General features: G+C 50.2%; 1 protein-coding gene across 1 annotated transcript; it reads left to right on the plus strand.

The window, feature by feature from the left end:
• Positions 1-4147: 4147 nt before the first annotated feature.
• Positions 4148-16082, plus strand: LOC142476977 (uncharacterized). Its single transcript, XM_075582043.1, has 2 exons — positions 4148-4725; positions 14315-16082. Exon 2 carries the CDS (start codon positions 14422-14424, stop codon positions 15844-15846), a length of 1425 nt encoding a protein of 474 aa, XP_075438158.1. The 5' UTR covers positions 4148-4725; positions 14315-14421; the 3' UTR covers positions 15847-16082.
• The last annotated feature ends 9887 nt before the right edge of the window (positions 16083-25969 follow it).

Consider the following 25969-nt stretch of genomic DNA (forward strand, 5'->3'; position numbering starts at 1 on the left):
TTTCCCTCCTTCGAGGCTCACACAGTCCAGATCTTCTCTCCTCTCCCGGTCCATGTGGCGGTCATCTATCGCCCACCTTCCTCTACTCATCCCCCTTCTGCCTTTCTCTCTCACTTTGAATCCTGGCTCTCTTTCTTTCTCTCCTCAGACTCCCCTGTTCTTCTCCTTGGGGACTTCAATTGCCACATTGATGACCCCTCTCTCCCTTGGGCTTCCCGCTTTCTTTCTCTAACCTCTTCTTTTGGCCTTCAACAGTGGACTGCAGCCAGCACCCACAAGGATGGCCACTACTTAGACCTGGTTTTCACTAAAAACTTCTCTCTCTCCGACTTCTCCATTTCCCCTTTTCCTCTCTCTGACCATCACCTCATCTCATTTTCTCTCTCTCGCTTCTCTCCATCTCCATCTCCATCTCGCCCTCGTTTTTGCAGAAACCTGCACTCTATTAACCTACCAGCTCTTGATTCCACTTTACGCTCCTCCCTCTCCTCTCTCAGTTCCACTTCAGACCCTGACAACCTGGTCAGGAACTACAACTCTGCCTTATCTTCCTCTCTTGATCTTCATGCCCCACTTTCTCTCTGCCGTCCTCGCCCTTCTAACCCCAGACCCTGGCTAAACTCCCACACACGCATGCTGCGTTCCTCCACTCATTCCTCTGAACGCCTCTGGAGGAAATCTCATACGCTCGCAGACTTCATTCACTACAAATTTATGCTATCCTGTTTCAACTCTGCCCTCTTTCAGGCTAAACAAACCTACTTTTCATCACTAATCAACACACACAAGTCTAACCCACGCCGTCTCTTTTCTGTCTTTGACTCTCTACTCAGACCACCCTCAGCTGCCTCCTCTTCTTCATCCATATCACCTCAGGACTTTGCTGACTTTTTTAAGAAAAAGGTGGAGTCCATACGGCAGAACATCCCATCTGTTGCCTCCTCCCATCCCACAATGCTTCCCAACTCTCCTCCTGTCTTTCTTGACTCTTTTTCTGCTATCTCGGAGGAGGATGTATCACTGCTGATCTCCTCTTCGCCCTCTACCACTTGCCCACTTGACCCCATTCCCTCCCATCTCCTAAAACCTCTTGCTCCTTCTATAATCCCTATGCTCACACAGATCTTTAACTCTTCCCTCTACTCTGGTACCTTTCCTTCATCCTTCAAGCATGCAACCGTTATACCATTACTCAAAAACAGCAAGCTTGACCCTACCTGTCCTTCTATCGACCTGTCTCCCTCCTGCCTTTTGCCTCCAAACTCCTTGAACGTCTTGTATTCTCTCGATTGCTACACTTTCTCAACACCTATTCTGTACTAGACCCTCTACAATCTGGCTTCCGCACTGCTCACTCTACTGAAACAGCCCTCACTAAAATAACTGACGACCTCCACGCTGCCAAAGACAGAGGTCATTACACTCTGCTCATATTACTCGACCTCTCTGCAGCATTCGACACCGTGGACCACCCTCTTCTCCTTCACATTCTCCATACTCTTGGTATTCGGAACAAAGCTTTATCCTGGATCTCCTCTTACCTCTCCCATCGTACCTTCAGTGTCTCTTTTGCTAACACCTCCTCCTCCTCTATTGATCTCTCTGTGGGGGTACCCCAGGGCTCTGTCCTGGGACCCCTTCTCTTTTCTCTCTACACACTCTCTCTAGGTGACCTAATCACATCTTTTGGGTTTAAATATCACCTCTATGCTGACGACACACAAATTTACCTTTCAACCCCTGACCTTACACCTGCTATACAGACCAAAGTTTCTGAATGCCTCTCTGGAATATCATCCTGGATGGCCATCCGCCGACTGAAACTTAACATGGCAAAAACAGAGCTCCTTATACTACCTCCCAAACCTGGCCCTACTACATCCTTCCACATTGCTATTGGAAATACGATCATTCACCCAGTAGCCCAAGCACGCTGCCTAGGGGTCACACTTGATTCCTCTCTCTCATTCTCCTCTCATATTCAAAACGTTTCTAAAACTTGTCGCTTTTTCCTCCGCAATATCACAAAGATACGCCCTTTCCTCTGTTACTCAACTGCTAAAACTCTGACTCAGGCCCTCATTCTCTCACGTCTCGATTACTGCAACCTCCTGCTGTCCGGCCTTCCTACCTCTCACCTGTCTCCCCTACAATCTATCCTAAACACTGCTGCCAGAATCACTCTACTCTTTCCTAAATCTGTCTCAGCGTCTCCCCTGCTGAAATCACTCTCCTGGCTTCCGATTAAATCGCGTATCTCACACTCAATTCTACTGCTCACTTTTAAAGCTTTACATTCTTCTGCCCCTCATTACATCTCAGCCCTAATTTCTCGCTATGCACCATCACGACTCTTGCGTTCTTCTCAAGGATGTCTTCTTTCTACCCCCTTTGTATCTAAAGCTCTCTCCCGCCTTAAACCTTTCTCACTTTCTGCCCCACACCTCTGGAATGCTCTTCCCCTCAATACCCGACTAGCCCCCTCGCTATCCACCTTTAAGACCCACCTTAAGACACATCTGCTTAAAGAAGCATATGAGTAGCACTGGATAATCATGGACACATGACACAAAGCTTGGCCTCCTGCAGACGCACTTACTAGTATTCCCTCCTACTGTCTCTGTACGTTCTCCCTACCTACCAATTAGATTGTAAGCTCCTCGGAGCAGGGACTCCTTCCTTAATGTTACTTTTACAGTATGTCTGAAGCACTTATTCCCATGATGTGTTATTTATATTTGCTATTTATATGACATGTATTACTACTGTGAAGCGCTATGTACATTTTATGGCGCTATACAAATAAAGACATACATACATACATACATAATGTTCTATGTACCTTGCAGTGCTATTCCTACCACTATGGATAATATGAGCCATATGATCTAAACTCCACTCACAAGAGGAAGGAGATGCTGCTTCTGCTGTAAACGTTGCTTGTGTGAGAGTGTGTGTGTGTGACTGTGTGTGACAGAGAGAGAGTGTGAGTACTGTGTGTGAGTACTGTGTGTGACACTGTGTGACAGAGAGAGTGAGTGTGACAGAGAGAGTGAGTGTGACAGAGAGAGAGAGTGTGACAGAGAGAGAGAGTGTGACAGAGAGAGAGAGTGTGACAGAGAGAGAGAGTGTGACAGAGAGAGAGAGAGTGTGACAGAGAGAGAGAGAGTGTGACAGAGAGAGAGAGAGTGTGACAGAGAGAGAGAGAGTGTGACAGAGAGAGAGAGAGTGTGACAGAGAGAGAGAGAGTGTGACAGAGAGAGAGAGTGTGACAGAGAGAGAGAGTGTGACAGAGAGAGAGAGAGTGTGACAGAGAGAGAGAGAGTGTGACAGAGAGAGAGAGAGTGTGACAGAGAGAGAGAGAGTGTGACAGAGAGAGAGAGAGTGTGACAGAGAGAGAGAGAGTGTGACAGAGAGAGAGAGTGTGACAGAGAGAGAGAGAGTGTGACAGAGAGAGAGAGTGTGACAGAGAGAGTGTGACAGAGAGAGTGTGACAGAGAGAGAGAGTGTGACAGAGAGAGAGAGTGTGACAGAGAGAGAGAGTGTGACAGAGAGAGTGTGACTGTGCGTGTGTGATAGTGACTGTGCGTGTGTGTGCGAGTGTGAGACAGTGTGTGCGAGTGAGACAGTGTGTGCGAGTGTGAGACAGAGTGTGTGCGAGTGTGAGACAGAGAGTGTGTGTGCAAGTGTGAGACAGAGAGAGAGAGTGTGTGCGAGTGAGAGACAGAGAGAGAGTGTGTGCGAGTGAGAGACAGAGAGAGAGAGGGTGTGCGAGTGAGAGACAGAGAGAGAGAGTGTGTGCGAGTGAGAGACAGAGAGAGAGTGTGTGTGAGTGAGACAGAGAGAGACTGTGTGCGAGTGAGACAGAGAGAGAGTGTGTGCGAGTGAGAGACAGAGAGAGAGAGTGTGTGCGAGTGAGAGACAGAGAGAGAGAGTGTGTGCGAGGAGGGAGAAGGTGGGAGAGGGGAGAGAGAAAAGGAGGGAGAGGAGAGAGAAAAGGAGGGCGAGGAGAGAGTGGGAGAGGAGAGTGGAGAGAGAAGTAAGGAGAGAGAGAGATCGATCGATCCGTGGGGGGTGATGTGAGATGCAGGGGGGGGGGTGATATGAGATGCAAAGGGGGGGTGATGTTTAAACTAAAATCATTACAAAATATATACACATTGTTTATTCAAAAGTATGAGTTAATTATTATTTATTACCCCTACTGCTTTACACGTCTATTTTGTGATTTACCCCCTGTCGAACATGTCATTCAGATAGGGGTTCCCTGAAATTTTACGACATACTTTAATGGTTCCTCCAAACAAAAAAGGTTGGGAATCACTGATCTATAGCCTTGGCTATGTTCTACTATAACTGAAAACAATTAGCAGAAGCTGGAAAATACTGCCTACATATGTGAAGGTCGCTTTTCTGCTTACATATACCATTTAACGTAGGGAAAAGTTCAAGCAGACAAAATGGAGGTCCTGGCTTTTATTTTAACCCTTTCAGTCCCTTTCACTTTGAGACCTCACTAACTGTCCCAATTTTAGGTTTGTAAATTGTGCGAGAAACGAGGAAGAACAGAACCTTGTGGCGTTGCAGGACCACAGGAAAATCTACTACAGAACCTGCACAGACCTCCCCCCACACACAGATCTCCTGCTCTGGTATGGAGATATATATGGGAAAGAGCTTGGTATCAAGAGGGCACGCTGTGGAAAAGTAACGCGCCAGCACAAGGTAATCAGGAATATGTGTGTTAGGCTAAGGCCCCGGTAACGCCGCTGTAACGCGCGCCCGCGAGATTGGCGGCGCGTTCAGCCGATTCCCCGGTCTGCAGCTCACTACAGGAAGAGAGACCGGGGGGCGTGGCAGGGGAGAGACGGGGCGCGGCCATGACTTCACCCGGCAGGTTCGCCCTCATTGGCTGAACCGCCGGGGGTGTGCCGTATCGCTCGACGCGAATAGAATTGAGAGCAGGAGCAACTCTCGCCCGAGCGCTGCGGCCCCCCCTCGCAGCGGGCCCGGCGCCATTGAGGGGAGGGCTCTCGTCCGTGGCGGATGCTGTAGTAGGCAGCGGGGACAAAGCCTCAGTAACCTGCCAGCACAAGGTAACTAGGAATATGTGTGTTACATGGTTTTTACATCTCTATTGTCTTATTACTGGTGTTAAATTGCAAATAGTGATAGATCTGCATACACCATTACAGGTCAACTAGAACTTAATATCACTAAACCTGACTTGAGTCAAAGGGCCGGATGCATCAAGCTGCGGTAACCAAAAATGCCATATTACCGGCCTTAAAAAAAAGTGCCTTATTACCGTGCAATGAATCAGTGTTGTAGCGCCAATAATAAAGCACTTTTTTTCGGACCTGTTAAAAGCACCATATCTGATACAAAACAGGCATAGAACCACATTTTCAAGTAAAAACTGCCATACATCAAGTTCGGATATTTATCGGAACGGGGTGAGCGGCAGAAATACCGCAAATATTTTATCACCTACTCCTGGCTGGTGTTAGCCCTGTCTTTCCTATGTATATAATGGCTAATATACTGCCCATTATATACATAGGCAAGATGAGCTAAACTAACATGGAATACAGGATAAAATAGTTGTTAAAATACATTACAGTACATATTAACCCCTTAGTAGTACACAGGTCAACTAGTCATCGGTTTAATATACACAGGATAATATAAACATTAAACTAAACTACCCCCCTTTGACACCGTAGTGGCTAGTAAAGCATGGTTACAACAAAAAACAGACAAAGATGCCCAAAGCTACTTCCAATGTGACAAAAATACACAGTGCAATACCTATATATTCTCTGGAAAAAAAGGGTCATTTAGTTTAACCCTTTGGCAAAAGTGTCTTAAGCCTGTTGCCACTTTAAAGGCATAACTGTAGCAGGTCCTAACATTCCCTGGGTTCAAATTCTACTTTTATTTGATTGGTACTAATGTTGCCCGTCAATATATTGTATGTGTGGCAAATTACTAACAATAGGTAAACCAGGATATACCTGATTTACCAAGCCAACACAACTAGATTTCCATGATGGAATAACTGATTAAACTCTGATCAAGCAGCTATCAGTATTTGGAATAGACACGCCCCATGTGTGTTTGTGACCTCACATCTAGAGCTTCTAGATTGTGGATACACTATACGCAGTTTAAGCAGTTTTAAAATATTTTTGTAAATAGTTGTCCTATTTGGTTGTCCCTATTTAGGGATCTAGTGCCCCGGGTTTATTACTAAATCCGGAGTTTAAGAATAAATATTGAATATTAAATTCTGGAATTAACCTACACTAGTAGGTAATAAACGTTATCAATATGGAATTTTTTCCTTAAACTATCCTCAGCTATGGAATAAGAGGTATCCATTAGGAACAACGAACTAATACAGTTTAATACTGCTTTATTTTGGTGTGTTTATTATTTAGTGTGTCTGTTTATTAGAATTGGTCATGGATTCTATTTTGCCAATTTTACTTCTACTATTTTTAGAATTATAATTAAAAGGTTTTTATCTTTTATGCCAATCATTACATTACATACGAGACAGTGAGTGCATTCTGTAGGGACTCTTTCTTTTGTTATTCATATGCTATTTATTCCTATTGCACCTCAGCCTATAGATATAGTTGTTAAGATGATGCGGGAGTCTCTTCCCTTTCCCCTACCCTTACCCTAATTATTAGACCTCGTTACTGGCCAGTAAAGCATTGCCATTCTAGTCGCTAAGGTAATTTAGGGGTTAACCCATCTCAGCACCACTTCCCCCCCTTATACCCCCCCCCACAGGAAGCTGAACCACCCTCCCCGGGGCAACTACCGTCATCACCCACATCCCCTACCTCTGTCCCCCTTCTAGACTAATGCCCAATATCCCTTTCAGACAAATGTGGTTTTAAATATTAACAAAAAATATATACACGTTTAAAAAAAACCAAAAAAGAATATTCAAAATACATTGATTATCACTGTGGATAACTAGGCCCTCTCAATTGTGGGGGGTTGGGGGGGGGGGCAGATATCCACATTGGCGATAAATGGTAACCCAGTAATAAATACATCAACAATATTACAATACATTAATAACCCCCCTCAGTGGCTAACCACTATGGTAATGAAGGGAGTTGGTTTATGTACCATGTGATGAATGCCCTTTTTTGGGTGCTGGGATGTCACCTTAAACTAAAGGGAGGGAATCACATTCCTTTTTGAAGTGAAACTTCCTTAGTGGCACCTCATTCGAACTGGGGCAAAAATGAATTGTGGAGACAGAAATGAAACGGATGTGACGTCAGTGCTGGCAGTTGAGGCCGGGCTGTGTTCTGGCTCAGCCCGACCCCAACACTGACATCACACCCGCTCCACAAATCAGATGCGGCGGCGGCGGCGATAGCCGCCGGCGCCGCTCCTAATGGCCCCCGCTCCCCCCACATGGCTGATGACATGCGGCGGCGGCGATAGCCGCCGGCGCCGCTCCTAACGCCGCCATTCCCCCCGCACATCCGCTGCCAAGCCGCGCATGCTCAGTAATCATGGGGACTGGAGGAAAGCCACGCATGCGCAGAAGCGGTTGGCAGCGGCGCCGTTCCCCGCCCGCTGCCACGGCTGTTGACATGTGTCCCCGTCTGCTGCCCGGGACAGCAGAGACCGCCCGACCGGGACAGCCCCCCACCCACCCTTTCCTTACCCGAATGGGACCTCCCTCCCAGCCCACACATGGGCCCGCCTAACTTCCACTACCGCTGCCATGCCGCGCATGCGCAGAAGCGGCTGGCAGCGGCGCCATTCAGCCCTCCAGTGACGCGGGCGTTTGCGGGCCCCCCAGGAAGCGGTGGTACAAAAACCCGGGCGCAACCCATGCGGACCCCCCCAGACCCCCCACACACTGATGGACCCCCCCGGCCCCGCCACACACTGACTGACCCCCCCCCGGACCCCCCCACACACTGACTGACCCCCCCAGACCCCCACACACACTGACTGACCCCCCCAGACCCCCACACACACTGACTGACCCCCGCACATACTGACTGACCACCCCAGACCCCCACACACACTGACTGACCCCCCAGAGACCCACACACACTGACTGACCCCCCCAGACCCCCACACACACTGACTGACCACCCCAGACCCCCACACACACTGACTGACCCCCCAGAGACCCACACACACTGACTGAACCCCCCAGACCCCCACACACACTGACTGACCCCCCCAGACCCCCACACACACTGACTGACCCCCCCCAGACCCCCACACACACTGACTGACCCCCCCAGACCCCCACACACACTGACTGACCCCCCCCAGACCCCCACACACACTGACTGACCACCCCAGACCCCCACACACACTGACTGAACCCCCCAGACCCCCACACACACTGACTGAACCCCCCAGACCCCCACACACACTGACTGAACCCCCCAGACCCCCACACACACTGACAGACCCCCACACACACTGCCTGACCCCCCCAGACCCCCACACACACTGCCTGACCCCCCCAGACCCCCACACACACTGCCTAACCCCCCCAGACCCCCACACACACTGACCCCCCAGAGCCCCACACACACTGACTGACCCCCCCAGACCCTCACACACTGACCCCCACACACACTCACAGTCACACGCACACTCAGTCACACACACTCAGTCACACTCACACGCACACTCACAGTCACACGTACACTCACAGTCACACGCACACTCAGTCACACTCAGTCACGCGCACACTCTCAGTCACGCGCACACTCTCAGTCACGCGCACACTCTCAGTCACGCGCACACTCTCAGTCACGCGCACACTCTCAGTCACGCGCACACTCTCAGTCACGCGCACACTCTCAGTCACGCGCACACTCTCAGTCACGCGCACACTCAGTCACGCGCACACTCTCAGTCACACGCACACTCTCAGTCACACGCACACTCTCAGTCACACGCACACTGTCACACGCACACTGTCACACGCACACTGTCACACGCACACTGTCACACGCACACTCTCAGTCACACGCACACTGTCACACGCGGAATTCACACTGCCTGACCCCCCCAGAGCCCCACACACACTGACCCCCCCAGAGCCCCACACACACTGACCCCCCCAGAGCCCCACACACACTGACTGACCCCCCCAGACCCCCACACACTGACCCCCCCAGACCCCCACTCACAGTCACACGCACACTCACAGTCACACGCACACTCAGTCACACTCAGTCGCACTCGCAGTCAGGCGCACACGCAGTCGCACGCACAGTCACAGTCGCACGCACAGTCACAGTCGCACGCACAGTCACAGTCGCACGCACAGTCGCACACTCTGTCACAGTCGCACACTCTGTCACAGTCGCACACTCTGTCACAGTCGCACACTCTGTCACAGTCGCACACTCTGTCACAGTCGCACACTCTGTCACAGTCGCACACTCTGTCACAGTCGCACACTCTGTCACAGTCGCACACTCTGTCACAGTCGCACACTCTGTCACAGTCGCACACTCTGTCACAGTCGCACACTCTGTCACAGTCGCACACTCTGTCACAGTCGCACACTCTGTCACAGTCGCACACTCTGTCACAGTCGCACACTCTGTCACAGTCGCACACTCTGTCACAGTCGCACACTCTGTCACAGTCGCACACTCTGTCACAGTCGCACACTCTGTCACAGTCGCACACTCTGTCACAGTCGCACACTCTGTCACAGTCGCACACTCTGTCACAGCCGCACACTCTGTCACAGCCGCACACTCTGTCACAGCCGCACACTCTGTCACAGCCGCACACTCTGTCACAGCCGCACACTCTGTCACAGCCGCACACTCTGTCACAGCCGCACACTCTGTCACAGCCGCACACTCTGTCACAGCCGCACACTCTGTCACAGCCGCACACTCTGTCACAGCCGCACACTCTGTCACAGCCGCACACTCTGTCACAGCCGCACACTCTGTCACAGCCGCACACTCTGTCACAGCCGCACACTCTGTCACAGCCGCACACTCTGTCACAGCCGCACACTCTGTCACAGCCGCACACTCTGTCACAGCCGCACACTCTGTCACAGCCGCACACTCTGTCACAGCCGCACACTCTGTCACAGCCGCACACTCTGTCACAGCCGCACACTCTGTCACAGCCGCACACTCTGTCACAGCCGCACACTCTGTCACAGCCGCACACTCTGTCACAGCCGCACACTCTGTCACAGCCGCACACTCTGTCACAGCCGCACACTCTGTCACAGCCGCACACTCTGTCACAGCCGCACACTCTGTCACAGCCGCACACTCTGTCACAGCCGCACACTCTGTCACAGCCGCACACTCTGTCACAGCCGCACACTCTGTCACAGCCGCACACTCTGTCACAGCCGCACACTCTGTCACAGCCGCACACTCTGTCACAGCCGCACACTCTGTCACAGCCGCACACTCTGTCACAGCCGCACACTCTGTCACAGCCGCACACTCTGTCACAGCCGCACACTCTGTCACAGCCGCACACTCTGTCACAGCCGCACACTCTGTCACAGCCGCACACTCTGTCACAGCCGCACACTCTGTCACAGCCGCACACTCTGTCACAGCCGCACACTCTGTCACAGCCGCACACTCTGTCACAGCCGCACACTCTGTCACAGCCGCACACTCTGTCACAGCCGCACACTCTGTCACAGCCGCACACTCTGTCACAGCCGCACACTCTGTCACAGCCGCACACTCTGTCACAGCCGCACACTCTGTCACAGCCGCACACTCTGTCACAGCCGCACACTCTGTCACAGCCGCACACTCTGTCACAGCCGCACACTCTGTCACAGCCGCACACTCTGTCACAGCCGCACACTCTGTCACAGCCGCACACTCTGTCACAGCCGCACACTCTGTCACAGCCGCACACTCTGTCACAGCCGCACACTCTGTCACAGCCGCACACTCTGTCACAGCCGCACACTCTGTCACAGCCGCACACTCTGTCACAGCCGCACACTCTGTCACAGCCGCACACTCTGTCACAGCCGCACACTCTGTCACAGCCGCACACTCTGTCACAGCCGCACACTCTGTCACAGCCGCACACTCTGTCACAGCCGCACACTCTGTCACAGCCGCACACTCTGTCACAGCCGCACACTCTGTCACAGCCGCACACTCTGTCACAGCCGCACACTCTGTCACAGCCGCACACTCTGTCACAGCCGCACACTCTGTCACAGCCGCACACTCTGTCACAGCCGCACACTCTGTCACAGCCGCACACTCTGTCACAGCCGCACACTCTGTCACAGCCGCACACTCTGTCACAGCCGCACACTCTGTCACAGCCGCACACTCTGTCACAGCCGCACACTCTGTCACAGCCGCACACTCTGTCACAGCCGCACACTCTGTCACAGCCGCACACTCTGTCACAGCCGCACACTCTGTCACAGCCGCACACTCTGTCACAGCCGCACACTCTGTCACAGCCGCACACTCTGTCACAGCCGCACACTCTGTCACAGCCGCACACTCTGTCACAGCCGCACACTCTGTCACAGCCGCACACTCTGTCACAGCCGCACACTCTGTCACAGCCGCACACTCTGTCACAGCCGCACACTCTGTCACAGCCGCACACTCTGTCACAGCCGCACACTCTGTCACAGCCGCACACTCTGTCACAGCCGCACACTCTGTCACAGCCGCACACTCTGTCACAGCCGCACACTCTGTCACAGCCGCACACTCTGTCACAGCCGCACACTCTGTCACAGCCGCACACTCTGTCACAGCCGCACACTCTGTCACAGTCGCACACTCTGTCACAGTCGCACACTCTGTCACAGTCGCACACTCTGTCACAGTCGCACACTCTGTCACAGTCGCACACTCTGTCACAGTCGCACACTCTGTCACAGTCGCACACTCTGTCACAGTCGCACACTCTGTCACAGTCGCACACTCTGTCACAGTCGCACACTCTGTCACAGTCGCACACTCTGTCACAGTCGCACACTCTGTCACAGTCGCACACTCTGTCACAGTCGCACACTCTGTCACAGTCGCACACTCTGTCACAGTCGCACACTCTGTCACAGTCGCACACTCTGTCACAGTCGCACACTCTGTCACAGTCGCACACTCTGTCACAGTCGCACACTCTGTCACAGTCGCACACTCTGTCACAGTCGCACACTCTGTCACAGTCGCACACTCTGTCACAGTCGCACACTCTGTCACAGTCGCACACTCTGTCACAGTCGCACACTCTGTCACAGTCGCACACTCTGTCACAGTCGCACACTCTGTCACAGTCGCACACTCTGTCACAGTCGCACACTCTGTCACAGTCGCACACTCTGTCACAGTCGCACACTCTGTCACAGTCGCACACTCTGTCACAGTCGCACACTCTGTCACAGTCGCACACTCTGTCACAGTCGCACACTCTGTCACAGTCGCACACTCTGTCACAGTCGCACACTCTGTCACAGTCGCACACTCTGTCACAGTCGCACACTCTGTCACAGTCGCACACTCTGTCACAGTCGCACACTCTGTCACAGTCGCACACTCTGTCACAGTCGCACACTCTGTCACAGTCGCACACTCTGTCACAGTCGCACACTCTGTCACAGTCGCACACTCTGTCACAGTCGCACACTCTGTCACAGTCGCACACTCTGTCACAGTCGCACACTCTGTCACAGTCGCACACTCTGTCACAGTCGCACACTCTGTCACAGTCGCACACTCTGTCACAGTCGCACACTCTGTCACAGTCGCACACTCTGTCACAGTCGCACACTCTGTCACAGTCGCACACTCTGTCACAGTCGCACACTCTGTCACAGTCGCACACTCTGTCACAGTCGCACACTCTGTCACAGTCGCACACTCTGTCACAGTCGCACACTCTGTCACAGTCGCACACTCTGTCACAGTCGCACACTCTGTCACAGTCGCACACTCTGTCACAGTCGCACACTCTGTCACAGTCGCACACTCTGTCACAGTCGCACACTCTGTCACAGTCGCACACTCTGTCACAGTCGCACACTCTGTCACAGTCGCACACTCTGTCACAGTCGCACACTCTGTCACAGTCGCACACTCTGTCACAGTCGCACACTCTGTCACAGTCGCACACTCTGTCACAGTCGCACACTCTGTCACAGTCGCACACTCTGTCACAGTCGCACACTCTGTCACAGTCGCACACTCTGTCACAGTCGCACACTCTGTCACAGTCGCACACTCTCTGTCACAGTCGCACACTCTCTGTCACAGTCGCACACTCTCTGTCACAGTCGCACACTCTCTGTCACAGTCGCACACTCTCTGTCACAGTCGCACACTCTCTGTCACAGTCGCACACTCTCTGTCACAGTCGCACACTCTCTGTCACAGTCGCACACTCTCTGTCACAGTCGCACACTCTCTGTCACAGTCGCACACTCTCTGTCACAGTCGCACACTCTCTGTCACAGTCGCACACTCTCAGTCACACGCACACTGTCACACGCGGAATTCACACTTAGTGCAAATAGCTAATACAGGGGATGTGTGCCGAGCACGCGCATTCTAAGTCAAATTTATTTGCGTTTTGTCATTGAGATTGTATTTTGATTTTTAATTAAAACATCACCAACACCAACACAAATACAATTTCTGTGACAAAAGTCAAAGAAGTTTCACTTACTATGCGCGTGCACAGCACAAACAGCTTTTATTTTTTGGAATAACATTCCATGATTTTGCATCGTTTTTGTGTTTGCATTGTCCCCACCACCATTGTATGTGTATATACTGTATGTTAAAATACAATAATTGTGCATTTGGTTCCTGATTTAACAATGCAGATTTAGCAGAAAGTTGGGTCATCCTATAACTATTAGAGACCTGGTACATGGTGCGGTAACGGGAACACCCGGTGACTGATATGTGAGCTTCTAATGAGACACGTATTCTATTCATTGTACAAATAGTTTTTAATTATACCTTCAAAACTGAAACTATCGACTTACTATCTATCAAATTATTTCTGCCACTTTAATTGGTGTTTTGCAGCTAGTGAGATTTCCTTTTAAATCGTTAAATATTATGATCCACTTTAAATGTATAATCCACTACAGCTACTCTCCCGGCCCTAATGCTGCACATTTTGTGCTAAACCCTTCATTTTTACAATGTACATCTACAGTTTACTTCCTGAAGTTTTTGTGATATGCCAACTTACCTCTCCTACATGACCTTTTGTAAGACAGTTTGTGTAACAGTGACTTTTTTGTCTCGTCTAGTACAAAGACAAGCTCCAATAATCCACCCATCCCAGCACTGCAAGGTTGCTTTTAGCAGTCAGGATTACCTCCTCAAACATCTGAAGTTCAAACACCCAAATGAGTATATGGAAAAGATGAGGACAGAACAATCTTGCAACATTCCAATAAATATGACAGAAAATGCATCTTTCAAACAGTCAAGGCAATTAATAAACAATGTAACTGCTTCTCATTCAAAAAGATGTATATTAGCAGATGCCACAGGAAAAGATCTTGGAGAAAGTGAGAAGAGTCTGACTTGGTTATTAGACCAGAATGCACAGAAGAGAACACAGACCGGGGAGAGACCGCATGTATGTGTGGAATGTGGGAAGGGATTTAGTCGGTTATCCAGCCTGAACACACACAAGAGGACACACACAGGGGAGAGACCGCATGTATGTGGGGAATGTGGGAAGGGATTTAGTCTGTTATCCCACCTGAACACACACAAGAGGACACACACAGGGGAGAGACCGCATGTATGTGGGGAATGTGGGAAGGGATTTAGTCAGGCATCCAGCCTGAACACACACCAGAGGACACACACAGGGGAGAGACCGCATGTATGTGGGGAATGTGGGAAGGGATTTAGTGACTTATCCAGCCTGAGGACACACAAGAGGACACACACAGGGGAGAGACCGCATGTATGTGGGGAATGTGGGAAGGGATTTAGTCAGTTATCCAGCCTGAACACACACCAGAGGACACACACAGGGGAGAGACCGCATGTTTGTGGGGAATGTGGGAAGGGATTTAGTGTGTCATCCAGCCTGAACACACACCAGAGGACACACACAGGGGAGAGACCGCATATATGTGGGGAATGTGGGAAGAGATTTAGTGCCTTATCCCACCTGTACACACACAAGAGGACACACACAGGGGAGAGACCGCATGTATGTGGGGAATGTGGGAAGGGATTTAGTCAGTTATCCAGCCTGAACACACACCAGAGGACACACACAGGGGAGAGACCACATGTATGTGGGGAATGTGGGAAGGGATTTAGTGACTTGTCCAAGCTGAACATACACCAGAGGACACACACAGGGGAGAGACCGCATGTATGTGGGGAATGTGGGAAGGGATTTAGTGACTTATCCAACCTGTACACACACAACAGGACACACACAGGGGAGAGACCGCATGTATGTGGGGAATGTGGGAAGGGATTTAGTGAGTTATCCAGTCTGTACACACACAAGAGGACACACACAGAGGAGAGACCGCATGTATGTGAGGAATGTGGGAAGGGATTTAGTCAGTTATCCCACCTGAACACACACAAGAGGACACACACAGGGGAGAGACCGCATGTATGTGGGGAATGTGGGAAGGGATTTAGTGCGTCATCCAACCTGGACAGACACAAGAGGACACACACAGGGGAGAGACCGCATGTATGTGGGGAATGTGGGAAGGGATTTAGTGCGTTATCCAACCTGAACACACACAAGAGGGGACACACAGGGGAGGGACCTATCTCTAAAGCCAGGAATGTTTAGGGATAACCAGCGACTTAGACGCTCACATATAAGAGCACAAGTGTATCTGTGTTACGCTAAATCACAATGAAAAGTGACTTTAGTTTATGGTGCATAAACGAGCATTTTAAAAGGATAAAAAGTTATAACGTTTTAAATGCAAGTTATTTGTATAATTTTTTGTAGTTTTATTTAAAGAAACATTGTCCTCTTAATGTTTTATATTTCCATGTTGTTGGTTCTAATAAAATGTGCGTTCCCCATTATGCTGAAGCTGTCTGTAGCCTCACTTAGCTGTGAATCGGAATAGTTTCACCGCGACCAATTTGCCGTTGGCATTAGGCCGCAGATGGACCCTCCGCCACCAGCCTCTTCTAATGTAAGTTTTATTACTGTTTTGGGTATGGGGTTAATTTAAGGGGTTTGGGGTAGGGGTTTTAGGGTAAGGGATTAAGGTGTGTGGTTTTAGGGTAAGAGGAGTGTGACGGCCTTCATAATAAATGTGAAGGGACTGGGGAGGCACGAGAGTGTGGGGAGGGGGGTGGGGACGGAACTGGAAGCTCCTCACTCACCTCTGGGTTTTTTGTTTGGGGCAAGTTCCGTTTTTGTGGGAAAGTGAGCTTTGTGTTTCCAGGCAGATGTGGGACAGGAGTCAGGTGATTGGCTGGGAGCAGGTGCTGAGCAGGTGGGCAGAGTGCTGTGATTGGGCAGGCCAGAGGGGGTGCGTGGCTAGGGAGTTTGGGCGGGAAAATGGAAGGTACGGTATACAGAGACTAAGCAGATAGGGAAATTACCTGAGGTAACGGGACGTTGGCTGCCCCACTCCCCTCCCTATGTGTTATAATTATAACAGCTAGTTATCTACTATATATTTCTGAAAGTGTTCTATGTGTCCGGGTCTGTATGTGTCTCCCTGTGCCCCTCCCCGTGTCCCTAGCGGCAATCTCATTGGACCTTGGGCTAGGCCAATGAGATTGCTCCCTTGGGCCGCCCGCCCGCCACCGCACACCTCTCATTGGCCTGAGGCGGAGTGAAGGGGACACACACACACACACACTGTCATACACACACACACACGCACTGTCACACACACACACTGGGGGGGGTGTTACATACATTAGTGGGGCTCACAGTGTTAGCAGCACATCTCCCGCTCTCTTCCCCACCGGTCCCGGAGGCTCCGCCTCTCCCTGTTTCCCACGCTTTCACCCCCCCCCCTCCACGTGGGAGCTGCCGGACGGGTGAGGGAGCTGCCGGACGGGTGAGTGAGCGGCTTTCACCTAACCTCACCTCCCCTCACTCACTTCCCCTCCACCCCCCCCCCGGCGCCGCTACAGTCAGCGGGGGAGCGGAGTGAGCGAGCGCGCGCCAGGGACACAGCGGGGGAGCGAGCGCGCGCCAGGGACACAGCAGGGGAGCGAGCGCGCGCCAGGGACACAGCGGGGGAGCGAGCGCGCGCCAGGGACACAGCGGGGGAGCGGCCACAACACGCTGCCTCCCGCCTCAGATCCACGTGGGAGCGGCCGGACGGGTGAGTGAGCGGCCTTCACCTCCCCTCACCCACCCCTCACTACACTTCCCCTCCCTTCCACATCCCCTCCACCTCCCCTCCACATCCCCTCCACCTCCCCTCCACCCCCCCCCCCTTCACCTCCCCTTCACCTCCCCTCCACCCCCCCCCTTCACCTCCCCTCCACCCCCCCCCCTTCTACCTCTTTTCTTCACTCTCTCCCCCCTCTCCTCTCACTCGCCCCTACCTTCCATCAATTACCCCACGCTAACTCAATCCCCCCTACAAAATACATATCACAAAACCTCACCCCTCTAAATACATGTAACCCCAGCTGCAATACATAATAAAAATACCCGCCCCGCCAATACATATTAAAAATGCCACCGCCGCCCCAATACATTTTAAAAAGACCCCTGCCACCCCAATACATATTTTTTTTCAATCGAGCCACATTGGTAAAATCATCCTCATCTCTCCCCCAGCACCCTTCGTCGTCATCCTCATATTTCCCCCAGCACCCTTCATCATCATCCTCATATCTCCCCCAGTATCCTTCATCATCATCCTCATATCTCCCCCAGCACCCTTCATAATCATCCTCATATATATCCCCCAACACTCTTCATTATCATCATATACCCACCCCCTTGCATCTCACATCACCCTCATATAACCACCCCCTGCATCTCACATCACCTCCCCCCCACTGTAGCTCACATCTCTCCCCCCTCTCCCCCATATGCCTACCTCAGGCGGCAGTGATGGGCAGGATGCGGTGACCGCTAACTACAGAGAACGCAGGACTGCATGCACCCATTCGCTCTAGCTAGCAGCAGGCACCTTAAGTGCCGCACTACTAGAGTGCTCTCCGGCAGTCCTGTGAGCGGGCTCTGGAGGTGTTAGTGCCGGGAGGGGGAGATCCAGGAAAGCCGCTGCGGGGCGCAAAGTGAGTGTGAGCGCTAGGCGGAAGCCCTGGGACTGCTCCACGGAACCCCAGGGTTCCGCAGAACCCTGGTTGAAAAACACTGGTATACAGTATAGTGTTTTATGCTGTCGCAGCATGGCGACAGTGGGTTAAAAGTGCTAATGCTTTTTAGCATAATTCTGTGGTTATTGATCATTTTATACTGACTGGGGCCAGGGTAAAGTTGGGCAGTGGATCTGTCCAACACAGAAACATGAAAAAAAAATCCTTCTACTTGAAAAAAGGTTAGTGTCCCCATGTAACAGGGTGAATAAAAGACACCAGCCCTATGCCTGGCTGACCTATGTTTAGGTCTGCAGTACACCAGTGACCAGGTTAAAATTCAGCTGGGAAGGTCTTGTAATTGTCAGGTCCCAATTGCCTCTTTAAGGGGTTTTAAAAACCCAGGCTGCTCACACATGGGGGGCTGCCTGACCCAGTGAGACCACTGAAACGCTGGAGGAAAACGACTTACTATAAGGTCTGTCTTTCCTGTCATACCTGTTTGCTATATGGATAGCTACACAAAACAGTGAGCCCCCGCAACAGCTAGGATGTATGTAAGTGAGGTGCTTACTAGGTCAGATATAACATATATACACAAAAAGAAACAGATAACAGTGACAAAGCACTCAGTCACTTGGATGGATAATGATTTATCTCAAATACTTTTTCATCAAAACGAATATAAAATAAAGGGTTTTAAAATCAAACAGAACTGACAGTAACTGTGATCATAATTACAGTGCTGTAAAAGCCGTGTTGATCAAAGAATTAAGTAGATTAGTGACTAATATTAGTCCGCAATCTGATGCTGGAAATAATCCAGCCTATAAAATGGTAGAATAAAGGGACAATAGTATAACATCTTATACTAGCACTGCTATGGCACAAGGGTACTCCTCGATGGCAGATACGGGCAAAGAATAGTCTCCTAGTATAGTGTATAATGATAGGCTGGTACGAACTTGTGTGGTAGGGAGTATCTTAATATACATACTCCTAATCCGTAAGAATGTACACCACATGGGTGATGACTACAATTATACTGCCTCACTAGGCAGGTGTCTGCTGAAATGGTCAATATTGATCCGCTGATGCGCAGATTAATTAATAAGGATAGAGGCAGACACAGTGTTGATATACAGTTATAGTATATTGTTCCTACCTTCCAAGAAATACTGGACAAATCACTGATGCCTTGCCACTCAAATGTGTAATATAATAGTGTAGATAGATGCACTCATATTGTATGTCTTTATTTATTTAGCGCCAAAAGTGTACTCAGTGCTTCACAAAGAATACAGTACAGGAAATTATAATTATACAATAAGTGCAGCAAAATCAGACAATAGGAAAGGAAATCCCTGCCCCGAAGAGCTTACAATCTAAGAGGTTTAATGGGAAATTTACAGAGACAGTAGGTGAGGGAGTAAGTGCTGTAGATGGCAGTGTTTGGTCACAATGGGTGGTAGGAGTGACTGAGTGGGATAATAGCCATGAGGGCAGACTATTGGGATACTTGATTTGTGGGGTGAGATTTAAGGCTGGTCAGTGTTAAATGAAAATGTTAACACCATTTACAGGGGAAGAGATGGCAGGGACGCATGAGTGAGATCATGTGTGTATGTCTGACTTCAGGCTATGGGGGAGATCCCCAGCAGCAGGAAGGAGTAGATAGAAGGTGTAAATAGAGAATTTGTGTGGGTGTTTTTTATTGAGGGGTATAGAAGTTGTTGTGAGAGGGGTGTATAAATAATGGTGCAGTGGGGAATGGGGATGTTGGAGAGAACAGAGACATTCACAAAGGAGTGAGGAAACAGTAAACAGAAAAAGCAGTAGGGAGGGCATAGTAAGATGCAGGAGGAGAGACTTCACAGGTAAGGCTGAGTTTATAGTGGAGAGTGGCCGTGCTCTCCAGTGCTGATGCTCACCTCTCGCTTACCAAGCGGCTGCTTTTCATGTTCTTGCCCCTCAGACAGAGCGTGTGCTCTGGTAGGCGGGGCTTGTGGGGCGGAGGCGGGCGGGCGGGAGGCGGGACAGGGATCTGTGTGATGGATCTGTATGTATGTATATATATGTGTATGATATATATAGGATATATAGATATATCCAAAATATATATATCACTAGCTGATATATCCGGTGTTGCCCGGGATGTAAATCCGTAATAGGTAGTATTATGTATAAATAGGGGAATAATAGGTTGACTATTTGGTGGAAAGGTGGTATAATAATGTTGAAAAGAAACATGGAAGAAAATGTAATACAATGTTGTTTAAAAATGTAAACACAACACAGTACAATGTATATTTTGGTGACATAAATGATGTAAAATGTGAGGTGTGTGTCCCGATCGGGTGTGAGGTGGCGGGTGGGTAGTGAGTGCTGGCTGTGGGTGGGGGTCCCGCTAGGGTGTGAGGCGGCGGGTGAGTGCGGGCGGCGGCTGGTCAGTAATGTCGGTGCGTAGCGGTGTGAGGCAGCAGTCGTGTGTCGTGTGGGTGAGAGGCGGCAGGTGTCTGTTGAGTGCGGGCGGTGGCTGTGGGGCGCAGGGGTGTGAGGCGGCGGGTGGGTGAAAGGCAGAGGCGGGAAACGGCGTGAGGGGAACACAGACAGGGGGGGGTTGAGTGTGTGTGTCTGTCACAGTGTGTGTGTCTGTCACTGTGTGTGTTGGGGGGGGGGGGGGTCAAAAACGGAGGTGGGGGGTTTGGCAAAACCGGTACTGGTTTTTTAATGTATTTATTGGGTAAGGATCAGTCAGATCAAAGTCAGATCAAAGTCAGATCAGGGAACAATGGCCGCCCTCGGGTCTAAGCTCATTTCTGAGCTGCGCTCTGATTGGAGGCTGTGAAGTCATGTGAACACACCTCCTCTCCAGCAAGCACAGAAACACAGATTTGCCTGTAGCTGGAAGCTGAGCGAGCTTCAGCAAGCAAGCAGAAACTTTCACTCAGAATGGCACCATAACATATAATGGGTCTCTGAATATATGATCAGCGCGCATCAGCAAGCACTACGCCACTATAAACTCAGCCTTATGGAGGATAAAAATGAACAAATCACAGATGTTAAAAGAGAATGTCTCACAGTGGCAAAGTGTAATGCAGAGTCCAGATCTTCCTCCAATCTTCCCCTCCAATTTCAACTCCAAAATTAACTCTTGCAGACACTTTAGATATGACACTTAAAGCTGCAATTCAGTCTTTTTTTTTTTTAATTAATTTTTTTACTTCAATAGTTTTATGTGGGCAATCTCTAATTACCTAAAGAACTGTATAGCTGCCAGTCAATTCGTTCTCCATGTATTGATAGGCGAAATTTGGTGACATAATTAGCGAAGGGATCTGTTTATATTCTGCTTCAGTCTGTCAGTGGAAGCTCATGAATATTCATGAGCACTCCTGCACTGACATGTGCTAGAGGGAGGGCAGGGCTCACAAAGGGGTGTGCCAGGGCCTGTGACAGGACATGAAGGGGCAGTGCCTTAGCAAATGGCTGTTAAAATAGAATACAAGAAAATTGGTCTTTCAAAGTAGTTTTTTTAAAAACAGAAAATGCTAAAAGTATTTTTTCTTACTACAGAACTGATTTATTAAAAAAAACACACATGCAGGATATTGACTGAACTGCAGCTTTAAGATGTGACTCTTTTGATGTTACTCATATGTATGGAGGAGTCACCCCGTTGATGGATCAACGCAAAGAGGAACACTTGAATTAATTACTACTAATGAAGATAATGAGGCACTGATCTCTATGCACAAGGTAGGTACATAACATAGGCAGAGAGGTACTCACTTAGAGTGCAGTATGTATCAGTGTGCTTAGGAGATATAATTGTAGCCTTTAGGATTAAGTGCAATACCACTATCTATATCTATATATTTCTCAAACCATTGTATGCGTGTCTGTTTGTCCTGTGTCTCACTGTGTCTAGGGGCAATCGCATTGGACCTTTGGCCCGCCCGTCACTCCGCCTCAGGCCAATGAGATGGCTCCCTTGGCCTGCCCGCCCCCGCACACCTCTCATTGGCCTGAGGCGGAGTGACGGGCAAAAGGTCCAAAACACACAAACACGCACACACGCACCGGCTCCCGGACGGAGTGGAAGCGCGGCGCGGCCCTCCTGCCCCTGCCGCCAACTTCAGGCTCCTCCCCCCTCGCTCTCAACTGGCTCCCGGAGGGAGGGGAAGCGCGGCACGGCCCTCCTGCCCCAGCCGCCAACGCTCCCTTACCTCCCCGGCGCTCCCTTACCTCCCCGGCGCTCCCTTACCTCCCCGGCGCTACCTCCCGGCCGCTGGGGGGCCAAGCAGCCTCCTCGGATCTGCGCCAGTCCCACTCTCCACCACATCTCACTCCCGGTGCTTCTCCCTGCTCTCACTCAGCTGTAACCGGGGGAAATCCCTTAGCCGGTGCTTCTCCCTGCTCTCACTCAGCTGTAACCAGGGGAAATCCTTTACCCGGTGCTTCTCCCTGCTCTCACTCAGCTGTAACCAGGGGAAATCCCTTACCCGGGGCTTCTCCCTGCTCGCACTCGGCTATAAGCAGGGGAAATCCCTTACCAGCGCATCTCCTTTCCTGGACGGCCAGCTACTAGTGCAGGGAGAACTGAGAGATACTTCCCACCCTACCTGTCTGACCTCTAGGTACCTAAGCAGAGTCTGAGGCAAGTATACTACCAGGACTGCTGCTGCAGAGTTACTAACCTCCATTCTATCAGGGAATACCTCCCCTCCCTATCCTGGCTGTCCACTGTTTATCCCATACTCTGCAACGGCATCAGCCTGACAATAATCATAACTGGATCTAAAAGGGTTTTACATTCAGCCCTTGCTCACTTGAATCTATAAAGACTATCTTGAATTTATATATGGCTCCAAAAAGCCCTCTCTTTATCTAGATGCTGGGACACTTAAGAGACTTAATATTCACATTTGCATTGTTGTAGTTAAATTACAGGGCAGTCTGAACAATACCTTGTTGAGTGCTCAATTTAATTTACAGGGCAATGTGAACAATATTGTATTGATTGCTGCTAATAACAGCACTAATATTTTTCCACTTTGAGTGATCTATACAACAGTAGACTATTCCTCCATTGTTATATGCCCCATGCGTTTGTAACAATTTTTGTGTCCCATTATTTTTATCGTGTTAGAAATAAAAAATTATTTGAACCATATCACTGATACACTATCATAGGGGTTACCTCGAGGTTTTTTTATTACACTGTTCACAACAGTATTTCAAGTGCATTTCTGAGTCTCAAGACTGATACCAATTCCGAACAAATGAGATCTGAGAGTGCATGTACTTGGGGTTTCTATACTTTCCCTGTCTTTGGGGAAAGAGACCTCTTTTTATGCTATTGCCACTACCCTAGTGCACCCAGACTAATATGTAAGACTAAGAGTGAGCGGGTGTTTTCTTTTGTTTATACCCTCCGTGTGGCGGCAACGTCTTCCGGCATCTACCGCCACTAGTGATCCAAGATGCTTTCCACAAACTTGACGTTTTGTGAGATTGTCATCAGCGTTGGTTATAAATAATAGAAATTACATAAGGTAATATACAATTCCATATACCATTAACGCAGCAACCGTACCTGTAACAGCAATGTCTTCGGCATCTCCCCCTACAACTACTGTCAATATGGCTGCGCGGCGTAAAATGGCGCTGCGTTGCCATGCCAACGGGAACATCACGTGACATAACAGCATTACGTGATTCCCGTTGCCATGACCATGAGATGCCACATGTCATGACGCAATGCGGTGCCACGTTGTCATGGCAACTTGACACCGCGTGACATTGCATAGCGCCCCGTTGTCATGGCAACAGTGTCATTTAAAAAAAAAAATCTCCGGGTTGGCCGTCAGTCGAAGGTGGCAACCCTGAGCACAGTGCCTGGGAAATGTTACTGTCTCGTTTCTAATCTGCACAGTATGTGACACTTGATCCGTTTTGAAGTCTAAAAACTACAACTCCCATGATCCTCTTAGTGTGAGCATGCGCAGTAGGACACAGATAGCTATGACCTGGATGTAGTCAGTGTCTCCACTTCCGGGAAAGAGAAGATGAAGAAATAAAGTGGTGGAGGAAGCACACAGGAGCCTTTTCTGTAAGTAACTTACTTTGTATTCAAAGCATCAGAGCAGGTATATGCAAACACGTGGCGTTTTAGGACAGACACGTCCTCTCCTCAGACCATACACCTTACTGCAATAGTGACACTAACAAGTATATATACCCCTAGGGCAGGGATGGGGAACCTTTTTTCTGCGAAGGGCCATTTTGATATTTATAAAATCATTCGAGGGCCATCCAAAATTATCAACTTAAAAATTAGCCTGCTATATTTGGTGAAACATTTAATAAACTCACCACTAATGTGATGGCTGGAACTGCTTCTCTTTGGGTGACTGACAGACTGTGGGTTGGTGTCTGTGCACACGCAAATGCACACGTGCACACACACAGAAATCGGGCAGGGGGTAGGGAAATCAGACCCTCAGACCCACACTCTCAGACCCTCAGACCCACTCTCTCTCTCAGACCCTCATACCCACTCTCTCTCTCAGACCCTCATACCCACTCTCTCTCTCAGACCCTCAGACCCACTCTCCCTCAGACCCACTCTCCCTCAGACCCACTCTCTCTCAGACCCTCAGACCCACTCTCACGCTCAGACTCTCAGACCCACTCTCTCTCTCTCAGACCCACACTCTCTCTCTCTCAGACCCTCTCTCTCTCAGACCCACTCTCTCTCAGACCCACTCTCTCTCAGACCCACTCTCTCTCAGACCCACTCTCTCTCAGACCCACTCTCTCTCAGACCCACTCTCTCTCAGACCCACTCTCTCTCAGACCCACTCTCTCTCAGACCCACTCTCTCTCAGACCCACTCTCTCTCAGACCCACTCTCTCTCAGACTCTCAGACCCACTCTCACTCTCAGACCCACTCTCACTCTCAGACCCACTCTCACTCTCAGACCCACTCTCACTCAGACTGTCAGACCCACTCTCAGACTGTCAGACCCACTCTCAGACTGTCAGACCCACTCTGTCAGACCCACTCTCTCTCTCTCTCTGACACACTCTCTCTCTGACACACATTCTCTCTCTCTCTCTCTCTCTCTCTCAGACACACACTCTCCCTCTCTCTCTCAGACACACACTCTCCCTCTCTCTCTCAGACACACACTCTCCCTCTCTCTCTCAGACACACACTCTCCCTCTCTCTCTCAGACACACACTCTCCCTCTCTCTCTGACACACACTCTCCCTCTCTCTCTCAGACACACACTCTCCCTCTCTCTCTCAGACACACACTCTCCCTCTCTCTCTCAGACACACACTCTCCCTCTCTCTCTCAGACACACACTCTCCCTCTCTCTCTCAGACACACACTCTCCCACTCTCTCTCAGACACACACTCTCCCACTCTCTCTCAGACACACACTCTCCCACTCTCTCTCAGACACACACTCTCCCACTCTCTCTCAGACACACACTCTCCCACTCTCTCTCAGACACACACTCTCCCACTCTCTCTCAGACACACACTCTCCCACTCTCTCTCAGACACACACTCTCCCACTCTCTCTCAGACACACACTCTCCCACTCTCTCTCAGACACACACTCTCCCACTCTCTCTCAGACAC

The sequence above is a fragment of the Ascaphus truei genome, unplaced genomic scaffold (assembly GCF_040206685.1).
Source record: "Ascaphus truei isolate aAscTru1 unplaced genomic scaffold, aAscTru1.hap1 HAP1_SCAFFOLD_1837, whole genome shotgun sequence".
NCBI lineage: Eukaryota > Metazoa > Chordata > Amphibia > Anura > Ascaphidae > Ascaphus > Ascaphus truei.